This window comes from Cryptosporidium ryanae, assembly GCF_009792415.1.
Source record: "Cryptosporidium ryanae isolate 45019 chromosome Unknown contig_28, whole genome shotgun sequence".
Lineage (NCBI taxonomy): Eukaryota > Apicomplexa > Conoidasida > Eucoccidiorida > Cryptosporidiidae > Cryptosporidium > Cryptosporidium ryanae.
In genome coordinates this window covers 129,477-143,673 of record NW_027125542.1, presented here as the reverse complement: position 1 = coordinate 143,673, position 14,197 = coordinate 129,477, and the positions used below count along the sequence as shown (strand labels likewise).

General features: G+C 33.6%; 8 protein-coding genes across 8 annotated transcripts; 5 read left to right on the top strand and 3 right to left on the bottom strand.

The window, feature by feature from the left end:
• Positions 1-350: 350 nt before the first annotated feature.
• Positions 351-1,388, bottom strand: FG386_001826 (uncharacterized protein; the record flags this gene model as incomplete). Its single annotated transcript, XM_067341219.1, has 1 exon — positions 351-1,388. The coding sequence occupies one exon, from the start codon at positions 1,386-1,388 to the stop codon at positions 351-353; it is 1,038 nt and encodes a 345-aa protein (XP_067197181.1).
• Positions 1,389-1,874: 486 nt separating this feature from the next.
• On the top strand, positions 1,875-3,122 carry FG386_001825 (uncharacterized protein; the record flags this gene model as incomplete). The annotated part of the gene is made up of 1 exon (XM_067341218.1): positions 1,875-3,122. One exon carries the CDS (start codon positions 1,875-1,877, stop codon positions 3,120-3,122), a length of 1,248 nt encoding a protein of 415 aa, XP_067197180.1.
• Positions 3,123-3,195: 73 nt separating this feature from the next.
• FG386_001824 (uncharacterized protein) lies at positions 3,196-4,821 on the bottom strand (the record flags this gene model as incomplete). The annotated part of the gene is made up of 1 exon (XM_067341217.1): positions 3,196-4,821. One exon carries the CDS (start codon positions 4,819-4,821, stop codon positions 3,196-3,198), a length of 1,626 nt encoding a protein of 541 aa, XP_067197179.1.
• A 1,431-nt stretch (positions 4,822-6,252) lies between these two features.
• On the top strand, positions 6,253-7,263 carry FG386_001823 (acid phosphatase; the record flags this gene model as incomplete). The annotated part of the gene is made up of 1 exon (XM_067341216.1): positions 6,253-7,263. The coding sequence occupies one exon, from the start codon at positions 6,253-6,255 to the stop codon at positions 7,261-7,263; it is 1,011 nt and encodes a 336-aa protein (XP_067197178.1).
• A 579-nt stretch (positions 7,264-7,842) lies between these two features.
• Positions 7,843-8,982, bottom strand: FG386_001822 (uncharacterized protein; the record flags this gene model as incomplete). Its single annotated transcript, XM_067341215.1, has 1 exon — positions 7,843-8,982. One exon carries the CDS (start codon positions 8,980-8,982, stop codon positions 7,843-7,845), a length of 1,140 nt encoding a protein of 379 aa, XP_067197177.1.
• Positions 8,983-9,682: 700 nt separating this feature from the next.
• Positions 9,683-10,169, top strand: FG386_001821 (uncharacterized protein; the record flags this gene model as incomplete). Its single annotated transcript, XM_067341214.1, has 3 exons — positions 9,683-9,685; positions 9,823-9,911; positions 9,974-10,169. The coding sequence occupies 3 exons, from the start codon at positions 9,683-9,685 to the stop codon at positions 10,167-10,169; spliced, it is 288 nt and encodes a 95-aa protein (XP_067197176.1).
• A 636-nt stretch (positions 10,170-10,805) lies between these two features.
• On the top strand, positions 10,806-11,768 carry FG386_001819 (uncharacterized protein; the record flags this gene model as incomplete). Its single annotated transcript, XM_067341212.1, has 2 exons — positions 10,806-10,861; positions 11,036-11,768. 2 exons carry the CDS (start codon positions 10,806-10,808, stop codon positions 11,766-11,768), a joined length of 789 nt encoding a protein of 262 aa, XP_067197174.1.
• A 601-nt stretch (positions 11,769-12,369) lies between these two features.
• Positions 12,370-14,091, top strand: FG386_001818 (t-complex protein 1; the record flags this gene model as incomplete). The annotated part of the gene is made up of 1 exon (XM_067341211.1): positions 12,370-14,091. The coding sequence occupies one exon, from the start codon at positions 12,370-12,372 to the stop codon at positions 14,089-14,091; it is 1,722 nt and encodes a 573-aa protein (XP_067197173.1).
• Between the last annotated feature and the right edge of the window lie 106 nt (positions 14,092-14,197).

Here is a 14,197-nt window from a genome sequence, read left to right as displayed (position 1 = left end):
TGCCATCAATATATAGAACTGTAATGAAACCCTTTTTGTTATACCAGAATAAATTTAGAATATATATTGGTTGCTATTAAATAGGCATTCCACTTAAATTGGCGGGTTCTATGATCTTCGATACCAGGCATTAGAAAAAGTAGCACGGTAAATATTAGATTGGAGTGCTGTTATATGAAACTACACATAGAACGTTCAGTTATACGTTTAAATTACAGTTAAACAAATATCTAGGCTAAATGACTAAATTTAGAAGCATGCCTGTAATTTCATGCTATTTTAATAACATAGTTATTTAACTCATTGAAAAGATCCTTTATAATTATGTATTAAAACAAAATCAAGCGGCATCATACACTCTTTTTGCAATTTGGGACCGTGTTAGAAATCCTTTCTGGTTGGTATTTCTGAGATTCGTACCTGACGTAGAGAGGAATTGAATGAATAAGTATAAAGGATCCCCAAATAAGCGGACCGATCTCAAGGTAAGGAATGTAATAAGGCAAACCCGTGCTTTTGGTGTGAAATGACCTCAAAATAACTGAGTTTAGAATGAGTAAGCTACCTACTATTGGTGATGTTTTTGAAGGGCTCGATGCATACACATTAAAGAACTTTCTTAAAACACTCGAAACAAAAAGCATTGTTGCAAGTGTAAGCTCAAATGAAATAAACAGGGAGAATAGCTTTGTATTTTGAATTTTACCCATAACTGTTTGAGTGTAAATAATGGTTGAGCTTAAAATTAAGTTATTGTAAATAAGTCTTGTGGCGATATAAAAACATGCAGCAAAGCAACAGGAGATTGTTGCGGTAAAAGCCAATGCCCTTTTCCTTGTCTTTTGAAAATCCATTAAAATTCCAATGCAAAACATTGAGAATCCAATTGAACGGAGAACGGAAGATATAAAAGGCAAACTAAGTGACAACATATCTGTGCTCTCTGAATAATTGACTGAAACTTCTGATATGCTTTCGCCTATACACAGAAAAAAGAGTCCTTTTACAAAGTATTTCCTCAAGTACTCAATAAAAATAAACTGTTTGTCTAAATTGGGAAACAAATCCCTTACCATGGTGGATATATCGCTGACACGGGAGTTTAAGTGGTAGATCATTATCGTCTCACAAAAACTTTGTATTTGAATTTTTAAACTTGAGATCATATTTGGGATCATTAAAATCATCCCACCTAGTGGACCTGCCCTGAAAAGTATAAGAATCCACGAATACGGTTGTTCCAGCCACCCTTTCTCTGCTCTGTTTTTTATTGTTAATATGTATACTACTGATCCCATTAACACATATAACCCAAGCCTTTTTTCATTTAAGGCGGAATTTTCCCCATTTTTAGACGAAAGAACGCTTTTCTTTCCCCTTTCCTCCATTTGTAGATGTGTGCAAGTAGATTTGATTTTATAAATTTATGGTCTGTTATTCCCCCTTCTTTCACTTACATTGGTTAAATTCATTTTTAATTAAAAGGCACTTCCACTCGTTTTATAGTAAACGACCGCTTCCCGCCAGACATGCATAAACAGCATAAATGTAGGAATATTGAGATTAATGTAAAAGGACTTAAATCTGATAAACAATAGAAGAGAATTGAGTCAGTTATTGAACGTCAGACATAAATAGTTACTTTATTGTTCACGGAAACACACAGGGAGTAACATAATACATAATCAGGAATTTCAAAACAGAGAAAGGTCACATCTATTAATTTCTTCAACAGAGTGAAATCAAGGAAGCCTAATTAACGAGAACAGCATACTGTAATGATTCTGTTTTAATTCTGAGTAGCTTTATGAGTATTTGATTAATAAACTAAACTTGTTATATTTTATTTGAGGCATAGGAGAAGGCAAAAAACAATGCATATATTTAATTTGAGGTTAATATTGGGTATTGCAGTATTGATCTCGCAAGTTAGAAATCTGAAATGCAAGGGTAAATTTGCTATTGAGCTGAATTCCATCGATACCATAACTGATGGACTCAGACATACAATATATATAGATGCTGAAAATGAAGTGAGTTTTTCACTAACAAATAGCTTTTTTGAGCCTGGACCGAATATTTATATAGAAAAAAAAAGCTTGAGTAACTCAAGAGAAGTGAAAAAAGTATTTAAAAAAATGAGAGTAATTTTGGTTGAGTTCTATGTTAATATGTTTGGCATTGTATTGGCAGATTATTTATCACAAGTTGAGGAAATAGAACCAATGGGAGTAGACTTGGAAGGTAATTTTAAATTAATAAACAGAAGCAACTTCAAATATAAAAATAAGATGAAATTCCTGGACAAAAAACTTTTAAAAAGTGCTGTATTCAAGGGTAGTCATATTATAGGAGTTGCTGGCGAGCCAGTGAATTACTTCAGAAATAGCGGCTCTTCGCTTAAATTAATAAACAATCATCAAGGAGAAACTGAAAGAAGGAATATTTTTGAATCTTTGGGAAAAAAGAAACTGCATGTCATTAATTCAAAGGCTAGCGGTCAAATAGCAATATGCAGATGCAGGCTAGACAAAAAAAGACACTTCATGTTGATTCAAATGGCTCAAACATTCTTGTTTGCGATATTTAACACGGTAGATTCAAAAAACTCGCCTTGGTACTCGCTCCCTGACTTTATAGCCATATTATTGAGAGATTTAATGGAGGTAGCAAGCATAATGAAGTTTCTTGGGAATTTGTATCCTTATTTTAAGAACACAAGAGAATATTTTAATTACTCAAAGAAAAGAATGACTTTTGGAAGAAAAAAGTATTATTCACACTTTTTTGGTGATAAAAAAAACAATTATCACACCAAGTTTTTGCTTGAGATTTTTGGAATTACACTGAGCTTTATTGGAAACGTATTCTACTCGTTTATTACTGACTTTAAAAGGAATTCAGAATTTAATAACTCCAATCTTGCGAGTTCAATCCAAATTGAATATGCGAATAATTTTAAAAGATCGGATAGTGGAGAGAAGTTTTTTTCTAAACAAGACATAATTCTCATTAATGAATATATAAACAGACTACCTAACGACAACAATTGCGTTATATACTCTGATGTAAAAAATATTAAAATTAATTCTCCAGGAGAAACAAAACTTTCTTTGTGCTGATTTGTATGTAAGTTAATTGTGTCACCGTTCGACCAAGGAGGTAGGTAGTTTGGTACTTATCTGAATTAATTCTTCATTTTAGCTCCCTTTCACGCCTTTTTTTATTGTTATCTACCTGGTGGGTTTTTATAATATTTAAAGTAACATTCAAGTCTAAGTCTTTATTATTGTACTCATTATGAGTGCGGTCATTTGTGTCAACACCTGTTTCAACTGGATCAGTTTCAGACGATTCCTTTTTAACTTTTTTGCTTATGTACTCTTTCAAATAGTCCTGGAATAATGCGCTTACATACCTAAGCGTGAATTTAATCGTTATTGTTGCAAGTGTAAGCGAATTTTTCAACTGAGGGAGCACTATCCCATATACTATGTTGTTTCTTAAGACATTAAACACTCTCATCTTGCTTCCAATATACTTATGGCTGCTGCTGTTACTAAACAAATCCCCGTATACTCTGAGTTTATACAAACACACATGATCTCCTCCGTAACTTGAAATTATGGAAAATTTGATTTTCCTGCAAACCATGCTTGGATTTATTGGATTCAATTGGAGACTGTTGCCATTTTGGGGGTAGTAGTAAGTCATGTAGTGGGCTTTTGGTTTTTCAAATGAGGCTTGAATACATTCTATTGAGATGTTTCTGGGAACTGTTTCTCCATTGTCATAGTCTAGCTGTGACAAAACGTGGTCTATTCCGATTGAAGTGATATTGACCAAAGCTGAGAGTTCAATTATGATATCTGAATTAACCGGGACGAGCAAACAGTTACCAGCAGTTTTCATTATATTCGAGTTAATTATGTCACTGGGTTTAAAACAGTTGCTCTTGTATATTGGTACAGTATGATAGTTATCACTTTTTGCATTTCTTTTAATAAAGTGTTTTAATATTATGGTTTGAATATACATTATTCCTCTGATTAAGGGCGATATTTGATTTTTATTTGCATCTATTTCGCAATACATGTTTTTTTCTGGATATATTACCTTCCCACCCATACTAGACTGTGCCCAGTCCAATTTGTTGTATCCCCTCATCTCATATTGGATTCTAATAGAGTCTTGGATGTAGTTTTCTATTTCTTTTGTAAAGTGAAACGACTGCTGTGAGAATTGAGCTGAGTTTAAACTTAATTGACCCTCGGCTCTTTTGTTAATTGATAATATCATACTTTTTAGTACATCCTGCGCTTCATCTACTAACTTCATTTCCTGGTATAAGTTTTCAAACTCAATCCTTAAATTGTCATTCATTCTTTCCATTTCAGTTATGTTGCTTTTGAGAGAATCTATAACTTTACTTATGTCGCCTTGAAAATCTTGTTTCCTGCTCTCGTATGCAACCTTTTTAATCCCATTAAACTCCTCTTTTACGCCGTCCTTAAACCTCACAAGTTCATTTCCTAAGTTAAATAAACTGTCTTCAATTATTTTCATTTTATCCTCCATTTTTTTCTCAATTGCTTTACTGCTGTTATTGTTTTTCTCTTCATTCATCTCTATAATAATGCTCATCTTTTTGTTCAAATTTACGATGCTATTGTCAATACTTTCAAATTTACTGTCTATTTGAGTCATATCCAAGTTTCCACTGGCATTAACCTTTTCGGTGTTAAGTGGTGATTCGCCATGTTCGTATTTGTCATAGTCTTTGAAATAACCAAAGTTTGAATTTTTCAAACTAAAGTACATAATCGTAAAAAAGAATACAAAGAACATGCAAAACACTGTTTTCTTCAACCATACAAGTATGTACACCAATAGCTTATACAAAAACTTGTTTAATCTTCTATTTGCCTCTACTGTTTTTCTTGGTCTATTTAACTTTATTTTTAAATACTTTTTTCTGTTTTCAGGCAGGTATATGTACTCTTTTATTTTATTTTTCCCGGCTTGCATGACATCCTCTTCTTTTAACCTCGGCCTTTTTTCCTTCTTTATCAACATTTTTCATAACCATTTAAAAGTTACCGATCAATATTGGCTTATAGCTGCCAAAATTCATTATTTTTGCCTTTTTAAACTTTCATTCGCCAATTTAACCCAAATTTGAATTAATTTCCTGCTCTTCCACGAAAAACAGTCTTGTTATTTTTGAAATTTTTCCTCTGCATTCTCATGGTTTAACCACCACACATAGTCAATAAATGTGCATGTTGAATGATGTCCGGAAAAATTTATAAAACTCAAATCACGCCACTTTTATTTTAGAATGAGATTTATATCATATAAATAAAGGAAAAACAGTGATAGCACAATTTTAACAGGAAACGTCGTTTCACATGTTTACCTAGGGGAAAACAATTTCTCAACTCAGTGGGAAGATGCATGCATTTAAAAAATCAAAAAAATTGGGCGAGTATTGGGTTTGTGAATTTACTGCAAATATCGGCGAATTGAGACTGTTATTTTGTCTAAATGAAAAATTTTAGAGCATACTTCTTGTATTCAACAAATCAGTTTGTCTTGTGTGGAAAACACAAACGAAATGGGCAATTAGATGAATCAATATAAAATAGGAAACATTCTTAATTGCAAAAACAAAAAAAATATATAAAAAATGTCTATAAATAAAGGCACATTAAATTAATAATAACATAACGGGTTGCACACAGATTAAAATATTTTAATTATTAGGATGGGGGGTTTATACATTTTAGGAAAAGTGCTACAAAAAAAAATTTAAAACATAGATAAATGCATGCAGAAAGAAAAAGCAGTAGAATTTTAAATTATTGATATTCAATAACACAGGGTATGAGACATATGTGTAATTTTATTTAGTAATATTATGAGGACATTACGTTTGTGTATATGATAAAGGGGGTACATGAAGACTCAATCCATTCTTTATGACGTTTTGTCGTTAAATAATGTATGTAGATGTGCTTGCATACATAGCGTTGGTGAGAGAAAAAAAAGTTTTTGAGTGATTGAGTATAGTTTTGAAGAAACTTTTTAAAGAAAGAGAATATTTAGGACTTTAATATTTCTTTTTTTTTTCTTATTAAGGTGAAAAATTTTTTTTTAAAAGAAATAGTAAAGAAACTGGGTGATCTCGAGAAAAAAAGTAAATTAATTATTACACTATAAATAAAGGCTAGATAAGATATTTGAATAAAAATGAGAGTACTGTTTTTGGTCATCGGGATTGTTTTTTGTATCTCAGATATTGCAAAAAGTGAATTATATTTTGCATCTTTAGCCAATTATGGTTGTACAGGGAATCAAAAAAAAACTGCAGCGATATTAAGGGAACAAGCAGAAAAAACTCCGTTTTCACTTTTGGTTAGTCCAGGTGATAACTTCCCAAGTGGTATTGATTTTAAAAATTGTTTTGAAAATGTATATTCAGATAAATCTCTGCAAGTTCCATTTTTTGTGTCACTTGGCCAAGCCGACTGGGATAATGGCAATGCAAATGAATTGTTGAAAAGAAATAACTCAACATATGATAGTAATAAGGACTTTTTCCCAAGATTTGGTTTTCCAAATTACTTTTATCATTATGTTGCTCACTACACTGATACATCAAATATACTTTCTAGGAGAGATGGTACAGTTTTGTTTGTTTTTATTGATACATTTTTATTATCTAGTTCGTTCCCAGATCATAGAGTTTCAGAGAAAGCATTTCAGAATTTGAATAAGACTCTTCATTATGGAGATGCTCACCACGATTTTACAGTTGTAGTTGGAAATAAATACTTGGCTTCACCGTATTCGATTGATTCTTCACTGAAAAAAGTACAACAATTGATATTAGATACAAATGTTGAACTAGTTATTAGTGGAAGCAGTAATGGTGTCTTTAATTCAACAGTCAAGGATACAACTTTCCTAAATTGTGATTCATATTGCAACTTCAGAGTAGACGGTAACAAATTGACTCCATATATTATCCAGGGTGGAAACCAAATAGAATTATCGCCAATCACTACTAAACTACCGTCTTCGATTCTTTCATTCCAAGGGGTTGCTGGTGATGAATTGCCTGAATTGGAGGTAATTGAATTGTCATTCAAGAAAGGTGCTAAGCATTTACCAAGAGAGGCTTTCTTAAAGATTGTAGGTACTGTTGGATTGTTGATATTGATTTCATGTATAGTTTCTTTGTTCGTTAATAAAAAGTAATTCATTAAAAATAGATAATGAATTGATTAGATATTGATGATGAATTGAGAAACCCAACCAGTGCAGAACAAAGTAATTAAATGAATATAAAAACAAATATAAACGTGAGAAAGAGTAGCAAATGGACAATAATTATGATTTTGAATATTGATTATGGATAATAATTTTAAATTATTATAGTTGATATTCTAATTAAGAAAGTTGAGTTTCTTTTTTTCTCTCATTTAAATTTAGGCCTAAGCTCTTCCTGATAATTTAAAATTTGCAAGTTTAAACTTTTTTATTTCGAGTAGAGATACAATAGCTGTCCATATTGTTTGTTTAATAATATAGATATTATATTTTCTAATTTAATAATCACAGTAGTTTTGTCATTTACTTTTAGCACACTTGGCAGTTATGTATTTGAAGTTGGTGAAAGGGATGTAGACATTAGCTTGGCACTACAGCAGAGTGCCTGCTCGCTCTTGTATAACCGGTATCACGGTAACTAGCTGATAAATTAAAATTGGTTGGGTTTATAGGTTGATTTAACTTAGGGTTTTGTTATATTTTTTTTATAAATAAAGTAATGTTAATTCAGTAAAAAGCAGTATCTGAGATAACAGGTTCAATGTTATTTAAATCAGATATTCCAACTTGGTACATTGTTCCATCAGGGTTGATAGGTTTTCTAATAATAGGGGCAAATTTATAACCCCAATAGACATTCGAGAGCTTCCACGTTTTTCTGATTTCGATGTTTTTAGATGTTCTGTTATCAAAAAATCTGAGTAAGGCCATTAACTCAAAAAGTTGGCCTTGATTTCTAATGTCGCTGAGTTTAAGACCATTAAAGGGGGACTCAATATCATTTGAATAAATAGTAATGGTAACTGGTGTTTCCATGAATTCTAGAGGAACATCTATTCTAAAAGACTTAATTTCTGCTATAGATAAACCAGTATCAGAGTGAAGTATAATAAATAATTTAAGCTTTGGTGAGAAAAATGCCTCTTGTGTGATATTAATTAGTCTAAATGAAATTACAAAGGGACAGTTGTTGTTTGTAATACCATTTATTCTAATATTGCCGTTTTTTTTGCAGTTATTGTAATCTAAATTATCTTGAAATCCAATGCCACATAATTCCTTTGAGAAACAAATTGCCCACTTCCTGGAGTTTGAATCCGAAAATTTGGTAAAGAATATGCCAACTGTGATTGAATTTAGTATTGAACAGGTAATTACCATTATTGGAGTAAAGCAATTACTCATCAAACAGGTAGGCGACCTTGGTGAACCGTATCCAATGCTAAACATTGTTTCAATTGCAAAAAAAAAATACTCAATCTTACCAAATCTATCTGTTCCTATACATTCACTTGCTTCTCCACTAGTTAGTATAAATAAAATAAATGCAAGTATAATAGCTATTACAATGTAAACAAAGAATACAAGCAATATTAACGAAACCCAATTCATTGACAACATTACATGGAATCTATCATGAATGCAAAATATAATAAACTGGCTGAATTTATCCCATTGGTGAAGAATGTTCAATGCTCCGTTTTCCATGACCAAATTTGCAGAGTCGTTTATATTTGATGCGTCCTTTTCTAACGTTATGTCCTCATTCAGCTCCATTGACTTGTAGTCATAGTCGTTTATCTCAATTTTTAACGATTTTGCATTTTCAATTTTTTTTCTAATTTTACTATTCAATTCTATTTCCATAATAACAAACTCATTAAATATATACTAGTCTTTTTGTAAATATTTTTGTATATCCTGTACAAATCAATTTAGGCCATTCGAAGTTGACAATGAACCACTTAAAACAAAAATAAAATTTAAAAAACCACTTCATCCCTCACTTCTTAAACAAACTCATTTATCTTTACTTAAATAAATCAACACTTGTACAACTCATTTTAATCTAATTCAGACAGCTACCGCCAAAGTGTGGGGTTTGCATTTTTGCATTTATAAGTTAATAAAATATTGTATAGCTATTTAGTGGCGGCAGTTGTAAGTGCTGAGGGCGCTTATTGTATTATGGGGTATTATAAGTGGTGTATGGGGGAAGAATAGGACAAGCTAAATTGTATAGTAGAGTAGTGGTAATAACGACAATTTATTATTTATTAAATAAAAATTATGAAAATATGGAGCGAATTAATAATATAATTATAGCGGCAAGATAAGCTAAAAATAGGATAATTTTGTTTATTTTCCTTTGTTAATTTATTGTTTACAGGATATATATATATATATATATATATTACAGGGGATAATAGGGAAACAACCACATAATTTTGATTTATTTTATAAATAAAAGGAGAAATAAAATAGGTTGGATCAAATAATTTTTGCTGCTTTGTTTTTGTATATTTAATTTTTCCAAGTTTAGTGATTTTGTTTCAAGGTAAATAGCATGGTATGTTTATTGATTCATTTTTATACGAGGAGGTGTGTTATACAGCCGTTGAGTGGGTATGCTCAATTGCTTACTACCCTTTTTCTGTTAATCCCTTTTTAACAAAAACATGATGTTAACTACGACATTTGTTTTAGTCAAAAAATACAGGAAGTTCAAGTGGAAGTGTTCCATCAGGTATCAGTGGAGCAGGAAGAGCATCTATTGCTAGATCGAGCACAATGAGGTAGGTGGACGTGTGGGCAAATTTTGATTAAACACACTTAACTTGTAATATTTCAATTATAGACAACGTCGTGCGCTAGCATCATCAGGAGGCGCAAGCAAGGACAGCATTTCACAAAATTTATTGAGTTACTATACAGACGATACTCCTGGACTCAAAGTTGGACCAATGACAGTCTTGATAATGACATTAGCTTATATGTCAATTGTTATTATGCTTCACATAATTGGAAAATTTAAGGAAGCAGTTATCGGATGAGTCTTTCCTCCTCCTCAACTCTAACACTTTCTTACTTGAGTGTTTCAAAGGTGCCGTGTATTCATATATCAAAAAATATATGGACTGGGAGCACAGACATGCAATTATGTTAAGCATACAACAAATAAATAATTAATATAAACTAAGTAACGGCCGTGGTCCAATTTGTAACTTAGAATTATGCTTAAGAAAAATTTATTAGTAATTTAAACGAATACCTAGACACCGGGAGAAGAAGAGGTATCCTCCTAAATTTAGATTTATTAATTACAAATACCCGTATTTTTTACCAGCATTTTTGCATCCTCAAAATGTTTGCTTTAAATCAATAAATTCAAAAATTACCCCATGCGAAGCGCGTCGTTTTTATTTGCTATTTAAATTACATTCTTTTTTATACATAGTGGTTAACCACTTGAAGATCAAATTGCCCGCCATTAGTAGGCGGGCACAGTTTTGCATGTATTTGAAAAGTAAGACTTAAGGCAGAAATGGAAAATTAAGTTTTAACGATAATTGAATATTTATATGAAAAAGGACCGTAGTCACACAATTGTGTATACATATTAGTATTATATATTTATTTTTGATACAGGGAACAAATTGATACACTGTTAGTGAGTTTATGTATTTGAAATGGTGTGTAAAAAATCAGTTGCAAGTTCAGAGGCAAAATCATGTGGGTCGACAAGGTGAGTAACTAAAGAGGGATAAAAATAAAGGAGGAAAAGAGGGATGTGATAATTATAATAGGAGATGTATGTATATCTGTATCCCCGTTGAAGTATGGTTTAAAACAACTTATTTTTCCTTGATTTTTGTCCGCTCTCATTATTGATGCGAAAAGTGATTAATTGATATTTTAGACAAACAAGTTCCTCGAAGAGCTCAGCAATAAAGTCACAGCTGACAAGCATTTCCTCAAGGAAGGCACCCTCAAAGTCGGCAGTTTCAGTAAAGAAGGAGAATACAAAAACGATATTGAGGGCAAGTTCCTCAAGTAAACAGAAAACAAAGAGTTCGAGAGAGGTTGATAGTGAAAAAAGACCCGTGGTTAAGAAGGCAATATCAAAAGCGAGCAAAATTAGTGACTTAAACTCGAAGAGTTTATCAAAAAGTCGAACTATTTTGAACAACAAGAATGTTAAAACAAATGCATCAAAAAACAAATCACAAAGTCATGTTAAAAAAAGCGAGTCTTCGACTTCAAAAAAAGTGATAAAAAACGAACAAAATAAAAATCAAGCAATAGACAACATAATTAAGGGTATACGAAATTCGAATTCAGGCGGAAAATCAGCGAAAAATGTAAGCAGAACATCTAAAACAGTGAAGAAGGAAATAGGAAATGTTAAGTCAAAAAGTAAATTGCCAGTGTCTGCAACAAGTCTGACAGCGAGAAAAAATAGGGGTAAAGGCGAGGACTTGAATATAAGAACTCCTGTACGCTTAGGAAATGCAAGGGATTTCTCTCCACAATCGCCTTCATTGAGTGATGAGCACGATAATGGCCGTGGTACAATAAATGAATTAATTAGAACTCCAGTGAACATTGTTTCCTCAGCACTCAGAAGGGTTAAGAGTATATTTAAGAACTAACTATATTTCAAAAAATGGACAGTTATGGAAATTTAATTTATTTAAAGAGATCGTTACTAGTGCAATATTTGCGATATTTATTAGAACAGAAACATACTTAACCAGTGTTGATTTGTAGGGAGGGGTGGAACGTAAAAAAAATGGTTGCCAATAAACATAATATAGGATATCAAATAATAGCCATGTTAATTCACATTTTTTTAAGCGAAAAATAAGTAGGAATATGTGATAAATTTATAAGATTTTAAATGATTGGTATCGTCGGTGGTCTAGTGACCACTCTCTTGTTTGTCGGAACGATCAAGTAAAAGTAATTTGATTCAATTAGCTTAAATGTAAGTAATGCAAAAGCGGCGTTTCTGAAGTTAGGGTCTCACATAAATTTGCATACGATTTCTCTTTCGTTTCTTGACGCCTACGCAGATGAACACATGGCATCTTGTCAATATATAACCATTTGAGCGCCGTCTCGCAAACCGGTACTAGTAATAGCCTAAAAATGTAGGCGGGCAATGCGAAGGTAAAGTAAAATAGACCTATCAGGCAGGAGAAGGTAGCAAGGGTTAGTTTGTCTGTCTGTTTTTTTACGCTAGAAGTAGATATGTTGACTAGAGGATCTAATGATCAGTCGATACACGGGGAGAGGCAGCATGGGGATGACGTCAGGGCGAGTAATTTAACTGCGGTGATGTCAATAGCGAATATTCTCAAGTCGTCTTTGGGCCCCCAGGGTTTGGATAAGATGCTGGTGGACGATATAGGGGAGGTTTTGGTTACAAACGACGGGGCGACGATACTCAGCCAACTTGAGGTTAAGCACCCTGCGGGGAGGATTTTGGTTGATCTGAGTGCGTTGCAGGACAATGAGGTTGGAGATGGCACAACATCTGTGGTATTGTTGGCAGCGGAGTTGCTCAAGCGAGGTACGTCTTTGGTAAATAGCGGCTCTCATCCCTCAAATGTAATTTCCGGTTATAAATTAGCGTTAAGGGAGTGTGTGAGATATATTTCAGACTCTCTTTCAATAAACGAAGCGATAACTGAGGAGTGTTGTTTAAGTGTGGCAAAGACGGTGTTGTCTTCAAAATTAGCAGGAGCGGATGCGGAGTTTTTTGGGAGATTAGTGGTTGATTCAATAACAACCATTAAGACAGTGGATCCGATAACAGGCGACTTTAAATATCCGGTTAAGGCGTTGAATGTATTGAAAACCCACGGCAAGGGCGTGTTGGAGTCGTTTTTGGTGCGGGGGTATGCACTGTCCCATACGGGGAGGGCATGCCAAGGGATGCCCACTAGTGTAAAGAATGCAAAAATAGCTTGCATAGATTTTCCGTTGAAGCAACATAGGATGCAGATGGGGATTAAGGTGGAGTTGGAGGATCCAAAAGAACTTTCAAGAATTAGGATGGAGGAGAAGGAGGTTGCTCATAGGAGGATTGAGAAAATACTATCTACGGGCTGTAATGTTTTACTAACCTCTGGTGGGATAGATGACCAGTGCATGAAGTACTTTGTTTCGGCTGGCTGCATTGCAATAAGGAGAGTTGAAAAGGCTGACTTGAGACGTATTGCTAAAGCGACAGGCGCTACTATTTGTTTGACAATGGCGAATCTAGAAGAGCCTGAAGAGAGTTTTGACCCGGCTTATCTTGGCGAGTGTCAGGAGGTCAGGGAAGAAAGAATGGGCGACTTTGACTATATGATGTTTTTGGGACCGAAAACCCACCGTGCTGCGAGCATTGTTCTCAGAGGCGCAAATGAGGTATTGCTGGATGAGCTCGAGAGGTCTTTACACGATGCTCTTTGCGCTGTATCTAAGTTGTTGGAGTCTAATGGCTACGTTGCAGGTGGTGGTTCGGTGGAGGCTGCTTTAAATATATATTTGGAGGATTTTGCTCGCACTCTTGGATCTAGAGAACAACTGGCAATTGCAGAGTTTGCGGATGCACTGTTGATTATCCCAAAGACACTGGCGATTAACTCAGCAAAGGACGCAACGGATCTCGTTGCAAGACTTAGGGCTTACCACGCTACCGCTCAGCAGGGACAGTTAAATAATTTTTCAGCCTCGTACAAACAGAATTCAAATGAATCGCTATTATTGTCGAAAAACAGTCAACAGGAACAGGACAGATATCGTTATTATGGGTTAGATTTAATTAACGGAACTGTCAGAGACAATGTGTCTGCAGGTGTTTTAGAGCCAACGATAAATAAACTTAAATCTCTTAGATTCGCTACTGAGGCAGCAATTACATTGCTTAGAATTGACGACCACATTAAGGTTAAACCCGTTCAGGAGCAACGCGAGCCGGAGTGAGCGAGTTCGTTAGTAATTAATTTGGTGGTGATCTTCCTTCTTTAGAGTTTCTAGTGTCACACCATATTAACTTGAGTAGGCAAACAATTTACGTAGATTTAGTGCA